This window comes from Taudactylus pleione, unplaced genomic scaffold (genome assembly GCF_031769625.1).
Source record: "Taudactylus pleione unplaced genomic scaffold, aTauple2 ptg001086l, whole genome shotgun sequence".
Classification (NCBI taxonomy): domain Eukaryota; kingdom Metazoa; phylum Chordata; class Amphibia; order Anura; family Myobatrachidae; genus Taudactylus; species Taudactylus pleione.
This window is the reverse complement of record NW_028285487.1, coordinates 886,832-911,903: the sequence shown is the minus strand read 5'-3', so window position 1 is coordinate 911,903 and position 25,072 is coordinate 886,832. Positions and strand designations below refer to the sequence as shown.

At 48.7% G+C, this 25,072-nt stretch overlaps 1 protein-coding gene across 3 annotated transcripts; it reads left to right on the top strand.

Moving 5' to 3' along the window:
* The first annotated feature begins 572 nt into the window (after positions 1-572).
* DONSON (DNA replication fork stabilization factor DONSON) lies at positions 573-24,818 on the top strand. 3 transcript variants are annotated; one of them, XM_088461678.1, is made up of 11 exons: positions 573-927; positions 958-989; positions 2,369-2,443; positions 3,113-3,313; positions 6,453-6,631; positions 6,778-6,956; positions 7,121-7,241; positions 8,342-8,440; positions 9,389-9,587; positions 9,838-10,044; positions 23,506-24,818. In XM_088461678.1, the coding sequence occupies exons 1-11, from the start codon at positions 633-635 to the stop codon at positions 23,638-23,640; spliced, it is 1,722 nt and encodes a 573-aa protein (XP_088317804.1). In that variant the 5' UTR covers positions 573-632; the 3' UTR covers positions 23,641-24,818. The 3 variants fall into 3 exon arrangements, with proteins under 3 accessions (XP_088317804.1, XP_088317803.1, XP_088317802.1); XM_088461677.1 differs by having other exon boundaries at positions 23,503-24,818; XM_088461676.1 differs by having other exon boundaries at positions 573-989; positions 23,503-24,818.
* Positions 24,819-25,072: the final 254 nt, after the last annotated feature.

The following is a 25,072-nucleotide window of genomic DNA, read 5'->3' as shown; positions in this document are numbered from 1 at the left end:
TAGCAGCTCAGGCTGATTCCATAAACCAAATTATAGTAAGAGTTAGATAGCACAGGGCCAGGCTAGCCCAGAATTAAGGTCACATCTGTTCTTACACATGTAGGGGGGAGTCTATTATATTACATAAGCAGAACGCTGTCCCTGTGCTCTGGTCACTGTCCCCATTGGCATTTTCCCCACCCCAGGCTGGCAGCAGCAGCAGCATCCTCAGTGACCAGTCTGATTGCCCTGAGGCGCCATCTGCTGACTATCCTGATGTACTGCGCAAGGCACTGAGCGTCCAGAACGTGCGCAGCAGCAGCAGCAGCCTCTAGCGGCCATCGGTGGTTAGTGACCATTGACGCTGGAAGTGCAATCACGCGAGGCTGCTGAGGGAAGCTCGCCACACTCCGCCGCAGCGGCCCCCAGCGGTGACAAGTGGTAGTGCTTCTGCTGCTGGTTATGGCTTGTCGCCGTCATGTGACTCCCGAGACGAGCCGCTCTGTCTGTGTCTCCGCAGCAGCGGCCACCAGCGGTGGACAGTGGTATTGCCGCCTGCTGCTAGTTGTGGGCGGGGCCCCGGCTTCGTCACGTGAGACAGGCTGGGGAGGGGGGGGAAAGCGCGCCACACTCAGTCAGTCACAGTCGCCGCCATGTCCGCGCTGCTCCCCGGTTACTCCCCCAGCTTCAAGAAGCCCTCGGAGGTCCTGCGGCTGAGCCGGCGGAGGAGCCGGAGCGAGGCCGGGGCCAAGGCGGCGCTCTTCTCCCCGGGGGATGCCACCAAGCGGGCGGCCGGGGTGCGGCCCTTCTCCCCGGGGCGGCAGCAGCAGAGCGGGGCGGTGAAGCGGAGGAACCCGTTCGCCAGCTTGGAGAACACGGTGCCGGGGAAGAGGAGAGCGGCGGGGAGTGTGGCGGAGTGCGAGCTGGGGGGGGGAAGCTGGGCGCTGCAGGAGCTGCGGGGGGGAAGCTGGGCGCTGCCGGAGCAGGAGAACCCGCTGCCGCCTGCTGAGGTGAGAGAGTGGTGGGGAGGGGGGAAAGCTGCCAGGGCCGGGACCCGGGCTCCACAGTCTCCCCTCATCCCCCGGCCGGTCTTTGAATCACCCGCAAACGGAGCAGCCACTCAGAGGCGGGAACGTCACGGGCTGTGTGTACATGTGACCTCCTCCCCCTGTGCAGCAGCTGTCCCAGCTGGATGTAGCTTTTCCCTTGTTGCCAGCTGTCACCAGGCTCCAGGGACAGTTCCAATTGTGAGAAGATGCCCCTATTATCCCTCCCTTCCCCAACACAGAGTCCCAGTTGTGAAGGGATGTCCCTATTATCCCCCCCCCCATATCTGCACACTGCAGCCACTTTTGTTTTGGGTGCTGCTTTAGTTGTCAGCTGTCCCTGGGACTTATACCCCATGGTGATATATACCCAGCGTGACCTGGTTACACTACAGTAACTTGGTGATGGGGACGATAGAACGCCGGGATGTAGTTTGGAACCCGACTGTCTAAATGCCAACCGCCGGCTTCCAGACTGCTTTATCCCGACTAGGGACTAATGGCAGGCGCTTAAATGTAGACGCCTGTAATCTGCCCGACGTCGGGAGGCCGGCGCCCAGCATTCCGATCGAGCGGGCGCCGCAGCGGACAGCCGCGGGAGGGGAGGGTTAGGTTTAGGGCTCCCGGGGGAGGGGGAGGGGGGGGTTAGGGTTATTTTTTTTTTATATGGCTCCTTTAGGGGTCCACAGCACTTTGCAGAAAGAGTGCAAACATAAGAAAAAAGTGCCAAAGGCTTTCAGAATAAGATATTGGAGATGGTGGGATACTATTTGTGCACGCACACAGCCATAATAACCACAGAAGCAGTGTCTGCTGAACCCAGAGGTTCCACGCCTCTGTTGGCAGTGTGGAGAAGATGGGTACAGGATGCCGATGCTCGGGATCCCGGCAGTCAGAATCCCGCCGCGGGCATCCTGTCTATTAGGATATCTTACCGACACCTGTCAGTAGGTATCCTCCCCCCTCCTTAGTGCCTAAACCTAACCTTTCCCTAGTGCCTAGCGCTAACCCTCCCCCTAACCCTGCTACTTACCTTCGGGATTCCGGCGGCCGGGATGCTCGCACTGGGATTCTGACAGGTGTCGGGGATTTTGGTGCTGATATTCTAAGCGCCTACATCACCTGTACCGCCATACTGAACATATCTCGTTTACATACGCCGGAATCCATGCGTTCGGGATATTGACCGCATCCCGGTGAAGACATGTATAAATGAGGGAAGGAGGGCTCTGCTTGTGAGAGCTTACACTGTATGGGGGAGGGGCAGACAAAGTTGACAGGCAGTGAGCTAGGGGCTTAGGAGCTGTCATGTGTGCACAAAAGTAAAATATAATTTTTCTCAGTTTTTTGTTTCAGAAAAAGATGTAATTTGCAGAGACATCCTGGACACTGAGCCTGCTGCAACCACAAAGACCCAAGTAAATACCATTTATTCCTATTTACAGATTTTATTTTTGTGTGCTTCTGCCTTCATGCACAAATGTGAAGCATCGGCCTCACTATTTTCCAATTTGTATGTGGAAGAGTCTCCCTTTATCTGAGGGGTTCAGTGCAGCTGACTTCCTATCTGTAATAATGTTCTTTGGCATCTATTGGGTAGGGGAGTACAGGGATTATTGTTTTCTTTTCGCAATAAGCTTCTTTTTTGGCCCTTGTGGTTTTGTTCTTTCAGTATATTGCAGTGGTTCCCAAACTTGGACAACACGGCAGTCTTTAAGAATGGACTGTTAGGGTGCATTTTGGACTGAGTTTGGGGAACCCTGTTGTATGCAATACACCACCTTTGCTGGAAGACCGTTCCATAGCGCTCTCGTCGTTTCTGTAAAGTTACGTTTCACTTGTCTCTGCGAATTCAAATCTGTAGCCTCTTCTAGAAATCTTCCTAAAATTGCCGTTTAAGTATACTGGCAATTTTACTGCCCCTTATATACTTTTGTGTTTTTTTTATAATATCGCACCTCTCGGGGGTGCATGGTAAAGTAAGCCCTTTAGTCCTTTCCTGGTAGATCACACAGCCTGCACTTTTGAGAGGATTGTGCATGTTATATGTTACTATTTTAATGTAATTTAATCTGTGTTTCTTCCAGTCTCCTGAAAAGCCTCTTACAGTATCGGAGCAGCCGAAGGGATCACTTGCTTATCCGGCTGACTGGAGCCTAAAGACCCGCCTGCTGTTCACGTCTTCCCAGCCTTTCTCCTGGACTGACCACTTAAAAGCCCATGAAGAAGCTCAGGGCCTGGCTTTACACTGTCGTGCTGCTCCTGTCACTCTGCCTCACAGTATACCGGTAACATTTACAGCACCACTTTTAAATTTACTGTAGGTTTATTTTGATTTTTCTGTGTTCACCTTTCGTTTGTACAGAATCGTGTTTAGCGGGCAGGGCACCTCTGCGCACGTTATGTCACAATTTGCACATCTATATATCAATTAGATGATTTTGCTTTCACAGATTGCTTCATATTTCTAGTTCTATGTTTTTTACCAAAGCCTTTATATCTCAGCAATATTATTTAATTTTGTTGTTGCCTTTTGGATATATCACAACTGTTTTCAGTACATAAGCTTATGCTCTGTCATATCCTTGGTCAACCAAACAAAAGGAAGTAACTCTGCCTGGATTAGGCTATAAAGGCTTTGGTTCTAAAATACAATCAGTGTGTTTAGTAAAAGTTGCAGGAGGGTTTGTGGTTTCTGTTGGTTCATCGCAGTCTCTCACTAATGTGCTGATAATCATTGCGCCAAGCGGCCACATAAAAAATTTTGGTAAACCTAGAATTTATTTAGGGCTGAACGGTGACTGCCCTAAATCTTCCCACTGGTGACATCCAAACTCCTAAAACTATGACACTAGCGTATTCTCTTTGGGGATTGGTGAATTATCTGGATTCAAGAGCTGTTGAAATCCACCCTCATCTTATTTTGCAGCCCATTGTTGGCTCTCTAGAAGCTAGACGTGGCAGCTTGTCTGGCATCTCCTAGACCGTTATATGAGAGCTCTTTAAAAACCAATACTTTGCGTTTGTGTGTACTTTGGAACATGGTGGATTCCCTTGGCCATCTTTTAAGAGGTTAGATTCCCTGCTTCGGTGAGAGGCCAGGCGCTTTGTGCCCGGGCAAGTACTCCAATCTGGTTACCCCATGCCCCACTACAGTGCTGTGGAGGCTGCTATAGTTTCTAATGGGGAATCCACTCCAGTCCCAATTTTATTGCCTTAGAGGATCACCTTTCAGACATGGTGTAGGGTTAGAGTCCTGTGCCGCTTCCCAACTCTCGTTTTCTGCGTATGTCTGGACCAAATAAGGAGGTGAAATCTTGACCAAAACTACTCTAAAAATTCCATTTGTCACCAAACATTTTAAGAATCTTTGCTTCTTGCTACAATATTTTTCAGGTATTTCCTCTCCTGCCTTATCTCAATTCAGGGTGTCTGCCCCCCCCCCCCCCATATGTCACCCTGTGGACTCGGATCGGATGGTCTCTATGCAGTCCTGACCATTTAATGGTAGTTCCTCTAGATGCTTTGAGTGGTGGGCTGACATTTAATTAGTACCTGAGCAATTGTGCAATGAGTTTGGAGTTTCTTCTGTGCACAGTCATAGATTTAAAAGAAAGTCACCATTATGTTTTCTCATCAGTGTGTAGCTCACAGCATTGTGTTTACATTGTTCCTTGTGTTTGTACCAGATACCATGTACAGGACAGATCCTTCTTCACATCAGGTAGCCACTACTTGGCCAGAGGGACTGTTTTTTTTATTTTGCCAGTCACACTAACTTTTGAACTCCTGGTTCATTTGTTGGGCTGGGTAGAATATCCAGTACCTTTTTGTTACACTGCTTGGTTTTTTGATTGTTTTTGAAAGATGAAATGTACGTTTCTTCTTTAAAAACACATTGCATTCTGTGTAATGTCTAAGCTTTGGGGGTTGATTCATTTAGCCGTGAGCCCCACGATGTGCCTATGCGACATTGAGGAAACGTCAGCATCAGCTGCAAACGAAAACCGTAATGTCGGGACTACCGATAGTGCACACTTGAACTGAATTGATCCCTTTGTGTATTATGCTGACAAGCATTTTTAATAAAGTTGTATAGAAGGCAATTGAGAGGTGTGAAAGAGCTTGACAAATTCTTCTAAAATCTAGAAGCCAAGATGAAAGTGTAGGAGCCAGACCACTCCCCCATATCCTCCCCCTGTGCGGCCACATTACTAAACCGCTAACCCCCGAGTAACCAAACGCCACACCACTAACTGGGTATGCCCAGGCAAACAACCTCCCTCGGCCACATTACTGTGCACCTAACCCTCCCCCCTGGGCAACCAATCCCCACGCAGCTAAGGGGTTGACTACAAACTGCTTCCTTCCTCCCTGCAAAATTTGGTAGCTAGGCGGCAAAATTTGGTCGCCATGGGGACCTGGCCCCCGGGATTTGTCGAGCCCTGCTCTATGGGGTCAAGCCAAATAGTCGCTGGTGTGAGTCAACGTGTTTTACGACAGCTTGAATTCACTTAAAACTGCTCGCAGCCCTATAAATTCGGGCTGGGTGCGAGTGGTGCAGAATGCGGTGTGGCTAATTGGATTGACTGTTATCAATAGTCATGGTGTCTCCAAAATTAGTAATTGTAAGTCCTTTTAACTGAAATACATTAATGTGAAAAGTGGCCCAACTGACTTCACGTAAAGGATTTGTCCAATTTTGTTTAGCTATTGGTTCCTATCACAAGTGTCTAGTTACTGCTAAGGCGCCTACACACTTACCGATCTGCACACGATCCGACATCGTGTACGATTTCCCTCGCAGCTCCTCCCCGGCAGCTCTGTACACGATTTGGTCCATCTTCAAATGATCCATCGTGAATCCATGCCTTTTTTTTCAGTGCTTTGCGTCCCAGATTGCCAGATCTGAAGATGCGATGTGCGACCAGCGGGGATGCACATCGTGATCGTGAGTGGGGGACTCACGATTTTGGGCATTTTTTTACACGATCTGTCGTTCCGATGCGTCGGAATCGGCCAGATCGTGTAAAAAATCCGTAAGTGTGGAACAATGATACAAATATACACACCACATTGGAAAAAATATGTGTAGTTAGTGTTCCTTAGGATATAAAATGCGCCCTTACTATTTTCTTTCCTGTGCTTCATAGACCTTGTTAATCTCTCAGAGAGGACAGTCTGCTGCTCTACAACATGAAATTCAGGCTTAGTAGAACAATAATGCATAGATGTCCATGGTATTTATATTTTGGAAACATTGTGGAGCCATTCCGGCTACTTGGCATAAGTAGTGGCAGAACAAGCGTCATTGTAACAGTCATCTATGGAGTACAAAGGACAATCCTATAGACAAGGCAGCCTCTGTTCCATCTAGTGCACATAGGTATTACACTGTACCTGACGTCGTTGTGCTACTCTTCATAGGAACCCAAGCAGTCCACTGACCTGCGATGTGCCTTCCAGCAAGCACTGGTGTACTGGCTTCATCCCTCACTTCCGTGGCTGCAGCTCTTCCCCAGGATCGGAGCAGACCGGAAAATGACTGGAAAGAATAACCCCTGGTCTCAAGATGAATCCCTGCAGCAGGTGCTAATGAGTGAATGGTAAATATATACCATAATTTCCCTCCCTCAGCCGCCTGCTAGCTCAGACTTCTCTCCATACTGCGTCTGTGACGTTTTTTTCTCTCTCCCAAGTGCTTGTGATTTTAGATTATTCGTAACTTGATGCGTTTTCTTTCTCTCTGCAGGGCTCTTAGTTTCACCTCTCTGTATAATCTTCTCAGAGCGAAGCTGTGTCCATACTTCTATGTGTGCGCCTATCAGTTCACCGTGCTGTTCCGGGCGGCTGGTGTCGCAGGGTGTGATGTAATTACAGCAGTCATGTCTCCTACCACACAGGGCTTAAGGGAAGCCATGAAAAATGAAGGTAAATACTTGGAGCACCTGGTACTGTGCTAATGTCTAATTCCTCTGCTCCTGGGTAACAGTCACACAAAACATATCTTCTTTATCGATCGAGTGACCCATTTGACAAATATTTTTTAATGGTAAATGCCGTTAAAAGGACTTTAAAAGCAAATCGTTTTCCAGGAATTGAATTTTCTCTGCCATTGGTGGTAAATGATGCCAGTAAAAAACAGAAGAGTGCGGAGACGTTACCCCAAACGGATGACGGGACTCAGGAGACGGGAGGCACAAGTGAAGGAGAAGAGTAAGTGAAATGTCATTGTAAAGGTTTCGGTGTTGCATGAATCGTTGCCTTTGTTCTGTGTGAAAGTGACCTATTCACACTGCTGCCGGCCAAATCCACGTAGGCGTTTCATCCAAGAACCAGCCACTTAAGCATTTTTTTGAGATTAATATCCTGGTCCCCAGTGAGGGATTCCCTATGTTCTAGGTGCAGACCCTGCCACCCATCTTGTGGTGGGCCAATTGGCATTTCTGCTTGGTAGACTCTTCTCTTGCCCGGTGATGCTGAAGTTTCAATCAATAAGTGGGGTGTGCTGCATATTACTGGTAGAAGAGAGAAACTAGTGCTGTTTGTGGCCCTGCATTGAGGTTCTAGGCTAGCCATTTCTAGATGTAATGTATATTGGTAGTAAGTGCAGTGCAGCTCCGTAATGTCACACAGTGGATGCTTCAAAGGTTCCTATTTATATGCAGCTGCGATGAACAATTGTCCGGATTTTGCAGTTTGGAACTTTTGCATGTCCTGCGAAATGGACAGTAACTTACAAGGTCACTTTCAGCCTTATGAATTCTATTGATGGGGAAGACTTTACTGTGGGCCCTCATTAGCTAGGTGCTTTGGCGTTTACTATACTGTAATAGTACTCTGCCATTATAAGCAGTACCCTACTTCCACCCACAAATATACGCCCAGTGTGTTTTTCTTTACTGTATACTAGGTACAGATGGACTCTGTCACCCATAACAAGTGTAAGCTATGATTCTGGCTTATGTCACCCTCTTGTAAAATACTGCACTTCCTAGAATGTCCTATGATGATACCAGTAGTTAGTAATAGAATTCTATGCTCTTTAAAAAGTTTAAGCACAGTGTTGTGTTAAACAAGATGCCCACATAGTTGAGAGATGCTTTTCAAAACTGGCTAGGGACTGAAATTGGGTCCCAGAGTCTGTTTGGTGTCCTCCGGTTGGCATAAGTGGTATTGGTCACCACATCGTTTGATCTCCCAGGACAATGTCACTCTGACACCGTGGGTTAGGCTGATATTGGTCTCCTCTGTGATAATTCTACAGCAATGTTCTAGCCTTACCCAGTTATTCATCAGGCTACTTTTATGTTCAGGGCGCCATCAGATAGTGATGAGGACGAGAGTTTTTCCTGGTTGGAAAAGATGGGGGTTGAAGACCAAATTAAAAAGCCTGATGCGATATCCATCAAACTGTATCCTTTCATGATAAGACACGAGCTGCGCTGACATTGGTGTATAGAAGATGCAGGGGCTTTACTGCTCCTCCCAGGTACGGTCTTAGATGGGGTTCAGGATTTAAAATCTGTAATGCGCAGCAACCGATGGCTAATTTCATAATCCTAGGAGCACAGATGTCCAAAACATATTGGCAAGTAAAAAAATCTGGTACAAATGGGGTCCTAAGAAGCAGATATTGTAGCCAAAGGTTTATCTATTTCCGATCATGGCGGTTGTTGAATGAAGTTTAGCTTTATAAAATGAGAAATGGTACCTGATGAATTTTGACACTCAAATCTTTGTTCAAAGACCATTATCACTGTTCATCTTAAACCCCCGCCCCCCCCCCCCCCCCCCCCCCCCCATGTACATCAGTGACTGATAGTCGCAATCCCCAGATGCTGGGATCTGGGCATCTGTGAAATCAGACGTTGGATTTCTGTGATTTACCGATCCCAACCAAAATATGATCGTGATCAGCAAATCGGGAATCTTTAACATGAATTTCACCAATTCCCCAACGGATCGGTGGCCAACTGTGTATGGGGCCCTTAAGTCAGTTTCTTGGCTCTGGTCCTGAGGGATACTAACATTGCATGTTTTTTAGGTCGCCTCAAAGAATCAGTGAAATAATTAATGACAGTCAGCACAGAGTGTGGAAAACATGCCAATAGGGCTTCTCAATTCTAGTTCCCAGGGCACCCTAATCTAATGTATGTAACTCTTTAGAGCAGAGGTGTTTAACATACGACCCTACCATTGTTGTGGTACTATACATCCCAGCATGCCATGCCACCGTTTTAACATTCCCTAACAGCAAGAATCTTAGAGGCCAGAGAGCAGAGCTTAGACCAGGGATGTCATTATTGTAGTGGTGACTTAGAACGTTTGGTCTTTGTGCTCCTTGACCGGAGGTAATCCAGCCGTAAGGAGAGAAACGCAGTGAAGTTGGACCACAGGCCGGAGTCCGTTGTGTTGGTGAAGGGAACAAACACCTTCACGTTACTCAATTTCCTCATCAACTGCAAGAGCATTGTAGCTGCTGCCGGCGCCCAGGCCGGACTCCCGCCCACACTGCTGTCACCAATGGCGTTCCGGGGGGCCACCATGCACACACTGAAGGTACGGCGTCAGTATATTGTGTAATGGCTGCACCATTTGTACTCCTAGTCCTTTATGTGCTGCCGTCTCTCTACCTTTCCCTGATTAGCAGGCTGATCCTCCCTGGCTCCTCTTCCTCCATCGATGTGCACTTAGGTTGATGATGTGAGCACCTATCCCCTTATCTACTAGAGGCCGATCTAACTATCAATTGAAATTTTTGGCCAATCCTTGTGCTGTATTTAGTCCTTTCTTTTTCTGCTCTCTCCAGGCCAGGAGTGTGAATGTGAAAACTCTGGTGCTCTCGGGATATAAAGATCAGTTCAGCCTGGAGATAATGGGGCCGGTGATGCCCCACGCTCTGCATTCCCTGACGCTGCTCCTCAAGTCTGCACAGATGGGCAGTTTCTCAGCCGCCCTCTATACACATGAGCCAACCACGGTGTTCAACACAGCTAGCCATGACCAGAGCTGCCAGGTGGGCGCTGCAGTAGGGGGGGTCTCTGTATATATATGTGTGTGTGTGCTTCCAGTGTACAGATACATAGGCCAGGTCCTGGCAGTGCATGTATGAAACATGCCTCGTTATGTTACATTGGCATGTCCCTGCACCACTTTAGATACTTGTGTTTTCTACTTCAGGGTCCATAGGGGGTCCACAGGGTTGACCTTGGGGTATAGGTTGGGAACCAAATCCGGGCACCACGCAGTTAAAGCTTTTAGCTCCCAGGATGCACTGGGTCCACTCTCCCTATAACCCCACCCCCAAGCCAGAGGCACCTCAGTTTAAGTTGGTGCCCGGCCGGAGTCGGGTCACCGTTAGCGCAGGGGGAGCTGATTAGCAGCCCCTAAGCTTATTTTATTTTTTTAGGGACAAAGTTTTTTCCATGGACTTTGGACTCTTCAGAGCGGCAGCGTCGGACTGTCCATAGGACGTCTAAGCTGCCGCTCCGTCACCCCGCTGGCGCTGAGACGCCAGTACAGATCTGGGGATCTCAGCGGGACCCCAGAGTCTGTACTAGCCGGACTCTGCGGGCGCCCAGGACTGCTGCCGGATCCACGGGGAGCAGGTAAGGTCGCGGATCACCGCTTGCGGTGATCTGCGCATTTCAAATGCAGTCCTGTGCCTCCGGTCTCAGGGGACAGACCGGAGGCGCCGGCAGTGGCGGCGGGCCCCCCATACCCCGTGTGTCCACTAGACCACCAGGGACTTAACGATCGGTGCAGGGAGCCGGCGTCCCGGGGGTTAATAGCCGGCCAGGGGAGGCAGCCTTCCCTGTTACAGCGGCTCCTCCCCTCAGCTCAGCGCGCCTTTCAGTATCCATAGTCTGGCGTCGCTGAGCTGCTTCCTCCGCGGGCCACGCTTCCTCTGAGGTCTCCAGCGGCCATTTTATCTCTGTGGTGCAGCAGAAATCTCTGGAGATGGCAGTGAGTCCAGTCCCCCTGCGTACCTCACCATCAGGTCAGTGTACACAGCGCTGTAGCCTTCCCAGACACTGAATCTGGGCAGTTGAATGCAGTGTAATAGTGCAGTATATTATATGACATGTTTATGTATATATGTATATATCTGCATTGTATGTGACTTATGCTAGTGCTGACTGTACTTTATTCTCTCACCTGTCAGTGTATATCTATCCCTTTTCTTTATCTGCCCTAATACAGCTGTACTTAGGGTGGTTCTGAGACCTCACATTTATATACTTGTTAATATTTGTGTGGTTTGTCACATACTGTTGCGTGCTGCACGTTGCCATATTTTAGATGGAACTGTGTGTTGCATACGCTGAAAATGGGTCCCTGCAGCTAATTTTTGGCATCAGTCAGGACCAGTATAGTGCTGCTTAATATTTCCGCCAAGATTGGTCAGATATGTCTGACCAGGAGATAGAGCGTTATACTGCACCCATTTTTACTATCCTGCAAGTCATGTGCTGCAGGTGTTAATGCGGAGGATTTGACTCATAAAGGGTTCTGTATGTGGCGTCATCTGGTGCTGGCCTCTTTCACGACCCCCTTGGGCGGTTTGTTTTCTCGGGATCCTCTCAATTGCGGATCGCCGGGCGGGCCCCATTGTTGTACCTTACTTGGGGTTACTTCACCATACTGCCCTTTTCATCTCAGGGTATCTCGCAGCTTCTTGCACTCTTCCCCTGTGACAGACTACCGCTCCCTGCAGGGGTTTTTCGCAGTATATGAATTCCCCCTGGTGCCACAATAGTCTGTCATTCCCCTTGCAGGGATTACCACAACAGCCACCCTGGGTGGATGTCGTTTTCTACGAAACGCTAATTGGCGTGGTAGACGCCCTGTGGTTACTTCCCAGTTGGCTCTGCCGTGAACTGGGTACTGTTCGGGGCTCTTTCCCTCTTACACGGGGGGAAGCCTATTTCAGGTATTATTATCCCTGCTTTAGGGCTGGTAGCAGGTCCATTCTGGTTAGAGTGAATGTTGACCTGCACCTGTATCATACACCCTCAGTATTGCGTGCCTTCGGGTTCCCTGTTGCTGACTAGCTGGTGGATCGCATAGCGGGACTCTGGCTATTGCCAGATAGGAGGTGTTACAACAGTGTTTGGCCTCCTGTCCCAAATTCCCTGAGGGTCATCACGAGCCCCTCCTGGGGGGGATGGGCGTGTTACTCGTCTGATTACAGACGTTACTACGCCTCCCATTCCTGCGTGGTCGGATTCTTCGGATCCGTAGGTGGTAACTCTGCCTGAAATCAGTATACTTGCTTTCAGGAGTTGTTACCCATCCTACCATGGCTATAGCATGGTTGGTTAATACTATTGCATATTGGGTTGATGCATTTGTAACGTTTTTTCCCCTCCAACACGTCGGGGGTTCAAATGTATTTGGTCGCTCACGTAATATATGCTGTTGTCATAGGTGGAAATGCCTATATTGGATACCAGTCTCCTAACTTTCAGAGTTCCGGCTGTGACTGTATCCTCCGTAATACCCTATGGCTGCGCTCTGGGAATGCAGAGGTGCAGATACCATCTTTAGGGTTGATATTGTTTGGTCCTGACCTTGACAAGATTGTAGTAACATTGGCAGTATTACTAACGACAAGTTTACCGCTTTCAGCTATGCCCACTACAAGGCCTCAGACTAAGTCTGTTAAGTCTTTTTTGTCCTCTGGGTCAGCCTAAAGGTCTGTTTCTTCGTAGACTGTCAGCATCTACAAGGGCCGACATATCCAGTACCGAGCAGGCCTGGACTGCCAGCCGATCCTGCTTCTGAACCTACGGATATCTCTTCAGCCTGACGGGACAGGCCTACAACTGGGAGATACCGATTTTCTCAGTTCGCCCGGTATTAGTGTCAAGTTGCCGCGGCTACGTGGGTAGGAGGGTACGCCCTCTTTACAAGGGCCTTACAGATCCAGAAAGCTATGCAGTTGTTGCGGTAAGCGGAGCTAATTAGGCCATCCCCACTATCTCAGTGAGGGACTGGTTGTTCTGTTTTCTTTCTGGTGCGGTGGCTGAATGGTCCTCTTTGGCCTATTCTCTGTCTCAATTCCCTGAACCAGTTCCTAAAGCTACCTGGGCTCAGGAGGAAATCCCTATGCTCCATCATACGATGTTTGGAACCTGGGGACTTTATGGTATCACTGGATATACAGGACGCGTGCCTACGGGTACTTACAGAGACCTTTCCTCAGCATGGGCTGAGGTTTGCTGTATCACAGCAACACTTACAATTTTTCGGGCTCTGCCTGTTGGGACTGTCCTCAGCCCCACAGGGGTTTACCAGCGTTTTGGATTTTCTGACAGTTCTTCTGTTCAGTATATCCCAATGCTCCTGTACCTGGACGGCCTCCTGCTCTTAGCGGGATCACCGGGGTACTTTACGGCCAGGTCAGGATGACTGTGGCTTCTTCAGGGTGCAGACGTTTAATCAACGGGGAAAAAGTCCTCCCTGCATCCCTCTCTGGGTATTCTTCATCTAGGATCCCTGCTGGATTCTCAGAATCTGAGAATTCTTCTGGCGTAAGACGGAATCTCCTCTCTTCCATTAGGAGTACATGGTTGTCTGCGCAGTCGACAGATGTCTTTACACTCTGGGATGCATGGTGGAATGGGCTCAGTTCCATTCCAGGCCTTTCCATAATTGGCTCATCTCCAGATGGAATGAGTTTTTTCTGTCGGATAACTGTTCAAACGATGATGCTCTCTCCGGAGGCAAGTCGGTCCCTGTCCGGGTGGCTATGGCCATCTCGTCCAGGGTTTTCTTTGCTATGGACAGTGTCTGGATCGAATCCTTTTCAGTGCAGTTGGACGTCTGTCGATTCCACCCTGTCAATTAACTTACTCTGGCATAATGGTGCATACACACGATCAGATTTTTTCTTCAGATATGGACGATAACGATTTAAAAATCGTTCAGTCGTTCATATCTGATGGAAAATCGTTCATATCTGACATGCCTGAACGATGGTCGATCAACGATGCGCGTTCCCGTTTGTCAGATAACGATATCTGACATCTGATGGGTTTGCAGTCAGACTTGGACGATTCCATTCATTTTAATGCAGTTAAAAATCGTTCAATCGTTCAAATCGTTCAAAACTTTGGTAAAATCGTTCAAATCTTTCAAATCGTTTAATCGTTCAGTCGTTCATCTGACAAGTCTGACAAATCTGACCGTGTGTACGCTCCATTACTCTTGTTTCCCGGTGAACCTGAAAAGGTTCAGTCCGACAGGGTCAGGACAGTGGCTTCCTTTTTAGCAACACTGTTCGTTGGGTGGCAATGACAGGTATGTCACATATTCGGACATAGTCCGAGGGTCTCCTCCCGACCATCTCGGCAGCGTTCATTTCAGGAGCTCTCCATTGGGAAGCGGGAGTCCTCAGCCGTCACGACGTGCATCCCGGGGACTAGTCTCTTCCCCAAGAGAGGTTTCATCTCCTGGTGAGCAGGGGGGGCCCCCCTGAGGTGACCCTCATGGCCTTCTGACTTTATCACACTATGGTGTTACAGTTCAGCTCTGGGGATTCTGAAGCAACCTTCAGCGACTCTTTGTCGGTGAAGTGGTCCTTCCACTTTGTGTACCTGTGTTCTCCGGTCTCCCTTCTTCCTCGAGGTCTTTGGAAGTGTTTTCAATCGAGACGGAGATGCTTTCCTGCTGGTGGCTCCTGATTGCCCCAGATGTCAGGGGTACTTGGATCTTCGGAGTCTCTACATCGATACTCCATCCCTGATGCTTCACTGCCCGGACCTGTTGTCTCAGGGTCCTTGGTTTTGCCTTGGACCTGGGTCGTTTGTCTTTGACTGTGTCCTTACAGTGGTCTTACGGCTTCCCTGGCTTTGTCATCGTTGGAATGATTAGAGCACATGGATCAGCTTTTGCTGGGACCTACCACAAACTGTGGCAGCCATAAATCTTATGGTATTGTACCTGTCGATACAATCCTCCGGTGTCCAGGATTTCCAGATATTCTGGCATTCCTTCCGGCTGGCTTGGGTTTCACACTTGGCCTGGTCTTCCTGACAGTGCGGATCTCTACACTGTCAGTATGGTTAAGATATGGAATTGCTCCACTCTGGTATCCAGTTCATCCTTTGGAGTGTTTTCTTGATTATGCCTCCATTTGTCCTCCCTAGGGACTCCTTGGGAGTAAGTAGTGGTTCTTCGTTACCTCCGGGGACAGTCAATGGAACCGCTGGTTGTGATAGCCATTACATGGTCTATTGCTTAGGCTCTCTCTTTCTCTCAGGGTGTTTATATCAACCAGGAGAGTGTCTGAATTGGGAGCGTTCTCATGTGGCTCCCTCTTCTGGAGGGCATCATGTCAGGGTGGGAGTTGCTCTCGCCCTGTGTTTCTTCTTAGTGGTTTTCAGGTTCCATATTATTCTGGAACTTATGGTACGGCCATTCTGTCCCCAGTCCTCTCGGCTGGTGTGGCCTCATTGACTGTGGTCTGGCCTCTTTGGATTTATGTGATCCGTTCAGGTTCCTTACGGAAATCGGACTCCTTATTGGTGGTCTGAGATTTCTGGTTTTCACAGGAAAGGATGGCCGGCCTATAACCAAATGTTGGCTGGATGGCCTCGTAGGTCTTCCTCAGGGGCCTACCCATGGGTAGGCCTTCCTGTTGTTGATGCTTGTTTTTTCTCGGGCCATGTGACCCTCGTGTGCGGCTCGCTGTGGCGCCTCGGCTGTTTTGCCTTACTAGGTGGCCACGTGGTCTTCTGTCCAAACCTTTTTTTAAGGTTCTAGGCATTGGTTTCCTTTGCCTCTCAGGATGCTTCCTTTTTGGCGACGGATTCTCCTCTCAGCACAGGAGCGTCCCCACCCTTGGTTGAACTGCTTTAGGACATCCCCAAGGTCAACCCTGTGGACCCCCTATGGACCCTGAAGTAGAAAACAAGAGATATGGTAAGAACTTACCTTTATTATCTCTGTTTCTACGAAGTCCATAGGGTCACAGGGCGCCCGCCCTGACGCACCTGGCTTCATATGGGCTGTGTGGCTGGTCACCGGTTTTCCGTCTCCCATTTCGGTGAGTATGGTTATTGAGTGTTCCAGTTTTCTCTCTCTTTTTCTCTCCTCCTCCGGCCTTTGGCTACTTACAAACTGAGGTGCCTCTGGCTTGGGGGTGGGGTTATAGGGAGAGTGGACCCAGTGCATCCTGGGAGCTAAAAGCTTTAACTGCGTGGTGCCCGGATTTGGTTCCCAACCTATACCCCAAGGTCAACCCTGTGGACCCTATGGACTTCGTAGAAATAGAGATAACAAAGGTAAGTTCTTACCATATCTCTTGTTTTTATACCATGTGTTTCTACATGGAGAGTAATAATCCCAATATGTGTGTTTTATACATCGGACACACACATGTCACTTATGGGTCCTTCTCATCCACCTGCTCTGTGGTATGTCCGTTTTCCATGCAACACACATGTAACATGGACATCATGCACCTTCTCCCTCCAGTGATTTTAGCAATTGCCTGAAGTATGACTTAAATACACAACTCATTTCTACTTCAGGGTCCATAGGGGGTCCACAGGGTTGACCTTGGGGTATAGGTTGGGAACCAAATCCGGGCACCACGCAGTTAAAGCTTTTAGCTCCCAGGATGCACTTGGGTCCACTCTCCCTATAACCCCACCCCCCAGCCAGAGGCACCTCAGTTTAAGTTGGTGCCCGGCCGGAGTCGGGTCACCGTTACTGCAGGGGGGCTGCTTAGCAGCCCCTAAGCTTAAAAGAGTTTTATTTTATTATTTTTTACTACTCTTCAGAGCGGCAGCATCAGACTGTCCAATGGACGTCTGAGCTGCCGCTCCTACACCCCGCCGGCGCTGCGACGCTAGTACAGATCTGGGGATCGCAGCGGGACCCCAGAGTCTGTACTAGCCGGGCTCTGGAGGAATCCCTGGGCTGCTGCCGGATCGACGGGGACAGGTAAGTCGTGTGGTCACCGCTTGCGGTGATCCACGTGTGAATATGCAGCCTTATGCCTCCGGTCTCTGGGGACAGACCGGAGGCGCTAGCGGTGGCGGCGGGCTCCCCCTCCATGGAGGCATACCCCGCGTGTCCACTAGCCCACCAGGGATTATAGCGGCAGCGGGAGCCGGCATCCCGGGGGGTTAATTGCTAGCCAGGGGAGGAAGCCTTCCCTGTCTAGCGGCTCCTCCCCTCAGCTCAGCGCGCCTTTCAATACTACAGTCTGGCGTCGCTGAGCTGCTTCCTCCGCGGGCCACGCTTCTTCTGAGGTCTCCAGTGGCCATTTTCTCTCTGTGGTGCTGCAGAACTCTTAGGATGTCAGTGAGCCCAGTCCCTCTGCGTACCTGGCCATTTGGGTGAGTGTACACAGCGCTATAGCCTTCCCAGACACTGAATCTGGGCAGTTGAATGTAGCGACATTGTGCAGTATATTATATGTCATGCAAATGTATGTATATATATATATATATATATGTCTGCATTGTATGTGACTTTTGCTAGTGCTGACTGTCTGCTTTTTCTCTCACCTGTCAGTGTATATCTATCCCTTTTCTTTATCTGCCCTAATACAGGTGTACCTGGGGTGGTTCTGAGACCTCACATATATATATTTGTTAATATCTGTGAGGTTTGTCACATACTGTTGCGTGCTGCACGTTGCCATATTTTAGATGGAACTGTGAGTTGCATACGCTGATAATGGGTCCCTGCAGCTAATCTTAGCGTCAGTCAGGACCGGTATGGCGCTGCTTAATATTTCCGTCAAGATAGTCAGATATATCTGACCAGGAGATTAGATTGCACACGATACTGCACCCATTATTGCGATCCTGCAAGTCATAGCCTGCAGGAATTAGTGCGGAGGATTTTAACTCAGAAAGGTTTATGTATGCGGCACCATCTGGTGCGGGGCCCCTTGCACGACCCCCTTAAAGGGCGGTTTATTTCTCAGGATCCTCTCCTTTGAGGATCGCCGGGCGGGCCCCATTGTCGTCACTCGCTTGGAGTTACTTCACCATACTGCCCTTTTGAACTCGGGGTATCTCGCAATTTCTTGCAATTTACCCCTGTGCAACAGACTGTCGCTCCCCGCCGGGGTTTTTCACAGTACATGAATTACCTCCGATACCACATCTGTCTGTCATTCCCCTTGCAGGGATTACCACAACGGCCACCCTGGTGGATGTTGTTTTATAGAAATACTAATTGGCGTGATATATGCCCTGTGGTTACTGACCAGTGGCTCTGCCGTGAACTGGATGGTATATTCGGCTCTTTCCCTCTCACATGGGGGGAGCCGATTTCAAGTATTATTATCCCTGCTTTGGGGCTGGTAGCCAGGTTCATTCTGGATATAGAGAATGTCGATCCTGCACCTGTATCATACATCTCCCGTTTTCTGCCCAGCGGGTGGATCTCATAGCGGGAGTCTGGCTGTCCCCAGATACGAGGAGTCACAAAGGCCTCCTGTTTCCCATTCCCTGAGGGTCCTCCCAAGTAATGGAAATCCCCTTCTGGGATGGATTTGTATGTTAATCATCGGGTTACAGGCATTAATACGCCTCCCATCCCGGCCTGGACGGATTTTACGGATCTGTAGGTGGTAACTTTGCCTGAAATCAATGTACTCGTTTTCAGGGCCTGTTGCCCGTCCTACCATGGCCATCGCATGGTGATGCTTTTGTGACGTTTTTCCCCTCCAACACGTCCTGAGGTTCAAATATCTTTTGCCGCTCACATAAAATATGCAGTGGTCATATGTGGGATTACCTCATGGGATGCCGGTCTTCTAACTTTCAGGGTTTCGGCGGCGTCTGTATCCGCCGCAGTACCCTATGGCTGCGTTATGGGAAAGCAGAGGTGCACACTCCTTCCATGGGGAAGATCTTGTTTGGTCCTGACCTTGACAAGATCGTTGCATCATTGGCAGTATCGCTAATGGGGAGATACCGTCTTTAGCTACTCCCACTACATTCGGACTAACTCTGTTAAGTCTTTTTGTCCTCAGGGTCAGCCTAAAGGCCTGTTTTTTCCTAGGCTGTCGGCCTCCATGGGGGCCACCATATCCAGTACCGAGCAGTCCTGGACTTCCGGACGACCCTGTTTCTACACCTGAGGATATACCCTCAGCCTGACGGGACAGGTCTACATCTGGGGAATTTCCAGAGTGAGGTACTCTCATTGCTCAGGCAGCCTCCTCACAGGCATTGTTACATGGGCCCTTCTTCAGACCTGATCAGGGCCTTACAATCCCAGAAAGCTATACAGTCTTTGTGGTAAGCAGAGCTATTTCGGCCAACCTCACTATCTCAGTGAGGGACTGGTTGTTCTACTTCTTTCTGGGGCGGTGACCGACTGGTCCTCATTTGCCTATACTCTGTCTCAAATCCCTGAATCAGATTCCAACGGTGCCTGGACTCAGGTGGAATCGTCCATGCTCCATCATCCGACGTTTGGAACCTGGGGATTTTAGGGTATATCTGAGTATTCAGGATACGTACCTACGGGTACGTACAGAGCCATCTCATCAGCAGGGGTTCAGGTTTGCTGTGCCACAGCAACACTTGTAAGTTTCGGGCTCTGCCTTTTGGGACTGTCCTCAACTCCACCGGGGTATACCAGCCTTATGGATTTTCTGACAGTTCACCTGTTCAGGGTATCCGAATGCTCCTTTCTCTGGACGGTCTCCTGCTTTTAGCAGGATCACCAAGGTACTTTACCGCCAGGTCAGGATAACCGTGGCTTCTTCTCGGCACAGATAATTAGTCAACGGAGAAAAAGTCCTCCCTACATCCCTCACAGGGTTTTCTTCATCTGGGAGCACTGCTGGATTCTCAGACTCTGAGAATTTTTCTGGCGTAAGACAAGATCTCCACTCTTCAACTTGGAGTGTGCGGATATCTACGCATTCGACATATGTCATTACTCTTTGTGATGCGCGGTCTACCAGAGTGTCTACCTTTTGGTAGGGTGGAATGTGCTCAGTTCCATTCCAGACCTTGCCATAATTGACTCCCCTCCAGATGGATCGAGTTTTTCCCATCGGATCGATGTTCGAACGATGATACTTTCTCCAGAGGCGAGTTGGTCTCTGTCCGGGTGGCTATGGCCATCTCACCCAGGGTGTTCTTTGCTACAGACAGTGTCTGGTCCGCATTCGTTTCGGGGCAGTTGGACGTCTGTCGTTTCTGTCCTGCCACTTAACTTGTTGGTACTTTAGGCTGTCTTGGACCTTCACTCTGGCCTAACCCATATGTCACGGTAAACCTGAATAGGTTCAGTCCGACAGTGTCACAACAGTGACTTCCATCTAGGCAACACTGGTAGTTGGGTGGCAATGTCAGGTATGTCATCCATTCTGGCATAGTCCAAGGGTCTTCTCCTGGCCAACTCTGCAGTGTTTATTCCCGGAGCTCTCCATTGGGAAGCGGGCTTCCTCAGCTGTTGCGACGTGCATCCCGGGGACTAGTCTCTTCTCCAAGAGAGGTTTCAACTCCTGGTGAGCAGAGGGGGCCTCCCTGAGGGGATTGATCCTCATGGCCTTCTGACTTGATCACACATTACCGGTGTTACAGTCCAGCTCCAGGAGTACTGAAGCTACCTTCAGTGACTCTTTGTCAGTGAAGTGGTCCTTCCACTTTGTGTACCTGTGTCCTCCGGTCTCCCTTCTTCCTCGAGGTCTTCGGAAGTTTAATTCGAGACGGAGGGGCTTTCCTTCTGGGGGCTCCAGTTCGTCCCAGACATCACTGGTACTGAGATTTTCGGAGTCTCCTCATCGATACTCCGTTCCTACTGCTTCACTATCTGGACCTGTTGTCTCAGGGTCCTTGTTTTTCCCTGGACCTGGATCGTTTGTCTTTGACTGCGCCCCTACTGTGGTCCTAGGGCTTCCCTGGCTCTGTCTTCATTGAGATGTTTAGAGCAGATAGGCCTGACTTTGCTGGGATCTGCCACGGACTGTGGCACACATAATTCTTATGGTATCGTACCTGTCGATACGATCCTCCGGTGTCCAGGATTTTCAGATATTCTGGCATTCCTTCTGGCTGGCTTGGGTTTCACCCTTGGCCTGGCCTTCCTGACAGTGCGGATCTCTACACTGTCGGTATGGTTAAGATATGGAATTGCTCCGCTCTGGTATCCAGTTCATCCTTTGGAGTGTTTTCTGGATTATGCCTCCACTTGTCCTTCCTAGGGACTCCTGGGGAGTTAGTGGTTCTTTGTTCCGTCCGGGGACAGTCAATGGAACTGCTGGTTGTGATAGCCATTACATGGTCTATTGTTTAAGCTCTCTCTCTCTCAGGGTGTTTAAATCAACCAGGAGAGTGTCTGAATTGGGAGCGTTCTCATGTGGCTCCCTCTTCTGGAGGGCATCATGTCAGGGTGTGAGTTGCTCTCGCCCTGTATTTCTTCTTAGAGTGGTTTTTAGGTTCCATATTATTCTGGAACTTATGGTACGGCCATTCAGTCCCCAGTCTTCTCGGCTGGTGTGGCCTCATTGACTGTGGTCCGGCCTCTTTGGCTTTATATGATCCGTTCAAGTTCCTTATGGTAATCGGACTCCTTATTGGTGGTCTGCGGTTTCTGGTTTTCACAGGAAACGATGGCCGGCCTATAATGAAATGTTGGCTGGATGGCCTCGTATGTCTTCCTCAGGGGCCTACCCATAGGTAGGCATTTCTGTCGTTGAGGCTTGTTTTTTCTCGGGTCATGTAACCCTCGTGGGCGGCTCGTTGTGGCGCCTCGGCTGTTTTGCCTTACTAGGTGTCCACGTGGTCTTCTGTCCAAACCTTTTTTTAAGGTTCTAGGCATTGGTTTCCTTTGCCTCTCAGGATGCTTCCTTTTTGGCGACTGATTCTCCTCTCAGCACAGGAGCGTCCCCACCCTTGGTTGAACTGCTTTGGGACATCCCCAAGGTCAACCCTGTGGACCCCCTATGGACCCTGAAGTAGAAAACAAGAGATATGGTAAGAACTTACCTTTGTTATCTGTTTCTACGAAGTCCATAGGGTCCACAGGGCGCCCGCCCTGACGCACCTGGCTTCATATGGGCTGTGTTACTGGTCACCGGTTTCCCGTCTCCTTTTCTGTGAGTATGGTTCTAGAGTGTTCCAGTTTTCTCTCTCTCTTTTTCTCTCCTCCTCCGGCCTTTGGCTACTTACAAACTGAGGTGCCTCTGGCTGGGGGGTGGGGTTATAGGGAGAGTGGACCCAAGTGCATCCTGGGAGCTAAAAGCTTTAACTGCGTGGTGCCCGGATTTGGTTCCCAACCTATACCCCAAGGTCAACCCTGTGGACCCTATGGACTTCGTAGAAACAGAGATAAAAAAGGTAAGTTCTTACCATATCTCTTGTTTTTCCATGTTATTTTTATTGATCGGGTCTATTAATGTGGTTGTGGAACCAGGCAGCGGGTCTCCTGCCTCAGTAAGTCAATAGCCTGCGTTGTGATGTAGTGTTCACTCTAGGGCCGGAGTGGGGCAGGGTGTCTGCGGATAAAAAGGGCACTGCTGCGCACGTCCGAAAAGAGGGCATGGTCATCTTGAAAAGGGGGTGTCCTTAAGACATGCTCCCCTTTTTATTACTGTAGAGAGTGCCCAGCTCTCACGGAGATGCTGGGCAGCCCCAGAGCGCTCCCTGCAGCGTGAACAGATGCCATGCACATGCGTACAGCATCTATTCACCAGACGGTGATTGTTTCACAGCAACTTCCCCCCTACAGGACACTGCTGACCACGAGTGGGGATGGCCCCGGCTGGCTGTTTGTGACTGGCTGTAGCCTGCGTTGGGTGAGTGACTCGCCAGGTGTCGCCAATCACTTGAGATAATGGGATGAGTGTTTCTCATCACTGCAGCAGAAACTTAGAATCTGTAATTTCCAAAGTAACCTAATAAGGTGACCTTGTTAATGATCACTGGCTTGAAGTCATTCATCTGTTACATATATCTGTATATCTGCTGTGGAGCTACACATCCCAGCATGCCCTGCCACAGGTTTGCTATTAGAACATGCTGGGATGTATGGTTCCACAGCAGCATGTTGATTAGCCCTGCTGTATACCTATCTTCTGGTTTTTGTTTTGTTTTTTCAAATTCTTTTTTTTTATTGAATCAGAGACATATAGGCAAATGATTCAAGTCAACTTTAAGTTACAAGAAAAGCAAGACTAGTGGACATAGGTTTAACATACATTTTTTCAATGTGATATAATCAAAATATCAGAATATATACAATACATAGATTACAGTACATTGAAAATAAAATATTTTGAAATACTGTAAATAATATAAGTGAAGGGTGCGTTGTGTGGGATAACACTATGGAACCACTGGAGGATCACTGTCCTATCTTCTGGTTTTTAAAGTGCAGATGTACAACAATGAGTCCTATTGGGTGATAAGTGCGATATACCACACGCTTATTACATGGTGGCATTTTTTTTTTTTATTTAACTACATTTTCCCTTTTCTTTCCCCAGCAGAATGATGGCTCTGAACTTGCAAATTGTGGCCTTCACCCACTTACACTGGCACAAATGACCCAGCTGTCTACCCTTGGGAAGTCCTCGCTACGACAGCTAGAACTAAGTGACTACACCTACACCTGGAAATGCTGAGCTCCAGCCTTTCACCCCCTCCCCCACCCCCCCCAACTGGCAGCAGAAGCGGTAGGCAGACATTGCTCAGTCATGTCTGTCACTGCCTCCGTGACTGTGCATTAGACTTCATCAGCCATGGTCTATTGCCCACCCCAAGCATCAGTCTCCATATCGTGGGGAAGACTTTGTTATGGGTATTTGTGGTTCAGCCCTGCGGTGGGATCAATTTTAGCTACAGATTCCATTTTTTTAGCTTTTATTTAAAATTTTATACAAAACTTTTTAACATTTCAGATTGATGTCGCGGGCGAGTCTTTTAAACAACGTAACTTCATTTGGTGAAACAGAATTCATGAAATATTTATTTACAAATGCGATTTTGCGTTTATAAAGAAATTGTAGGATCTCTGAAGGACCTGGCGTAACGTCCTGTTATAAAGTGATAGACCAGGCACCTGCTGATCTACAAAAGGCCGGGTTACCATGAAGTATTTCATCAGTCTTGTTGTGAAGCCACTTTTATATGGTATTTATATACTGTCCAGGAAATGCTTCGCCTGGTGCTGCAGAATCCGTTTTATCCAAAAATCCTGTAACCATTTCACTGCCAAAAGCAGGGTGCTGCGGAATATTTAACCGGACTTCTGTGTAAAGGCCACTTGTGAACCTGACTTTCCGACACTGCCATGTTGTGCCAAATCTGATTTTAATGTATTTTACATGTGTATATATGATCGCTGATTAAAAACTTAATTCTGCTGAAATGTAATTTTATGGAGTTGTAGGAAAGAGGTGTCAAAATAAATGTGACTGCAAGGGATGCTGGTTGCTTTGTGGTATATGTACTAAGCCTTGGATGGAGATAAAGTGAATGTTTCAACACTGCCTGTGACATGGCAGTTAGGAGCTGATGGGCTAGTACTTCATCTCCATTCAAAGCTTATTAAATAGACCCCTTTGTCTGGGTCTTCGTCCTTTTGATTGTAAAGATATGGTTGTAGTTCCAGTAAAGTGTTTCAACACAACAGCCCTAAAATCACTTAAATAAATTGAATGCAGAGAATATGATGTTTATAGAGGATAGATAGGGTGTAGTTACTTTACAGGGTTATTACTTTACAGGGTTGGCATGTACAAGACTAGCCAAACCAAACCCTTGTAGTGTGATGCAGGGAAATAAACACTTTGTATGCTGAGGCGTTTGTACTTCATTTTGTGTGTTTTTATATTATTTAAAGTGCCGGTTCTAGTAAAATTGTGGTCATGATTTATTGTGTTGATGGCAAATTAAGAATAGTCCTAGACTTCTGGTTCCGCCTCTGGTCTGAGCGGCTGCTAGATGGAGAGGCTCCGCTACTAACCGGCCAGTCTACCCATTTCCCGGCTGTTCCCCGGCCTCCCGATAGCCACTCTCCACTATTTCAAGATTACTTAGCAGAACTTATTATAG

Excerpts from the sequence above, each read along its gene's own strand:
- DONSON (XM_088461676.1), top strand. The coding sequence starts at position 633 with ATGTCCGCGCTGCTCCCCGGTTACTCCCCCAGCTTCAAGAAGCCCTCG. Across the intron at positions 2,444-3,112 it reads CTGCAACCACAAAGACCCAA|TCTCCTGAAAAGCCTCTTAC; the intron begins GTAAATACCATT and ends TGTTTCTTCCAG. Across the intron at positions 6,957-7,120 it reads GGAAGCCATGAAAAATGAAG|GAATTGAATTTTCTCTGCCA; the intron begins GTAAATACTTGG and ends ATCGTTTTCCAG.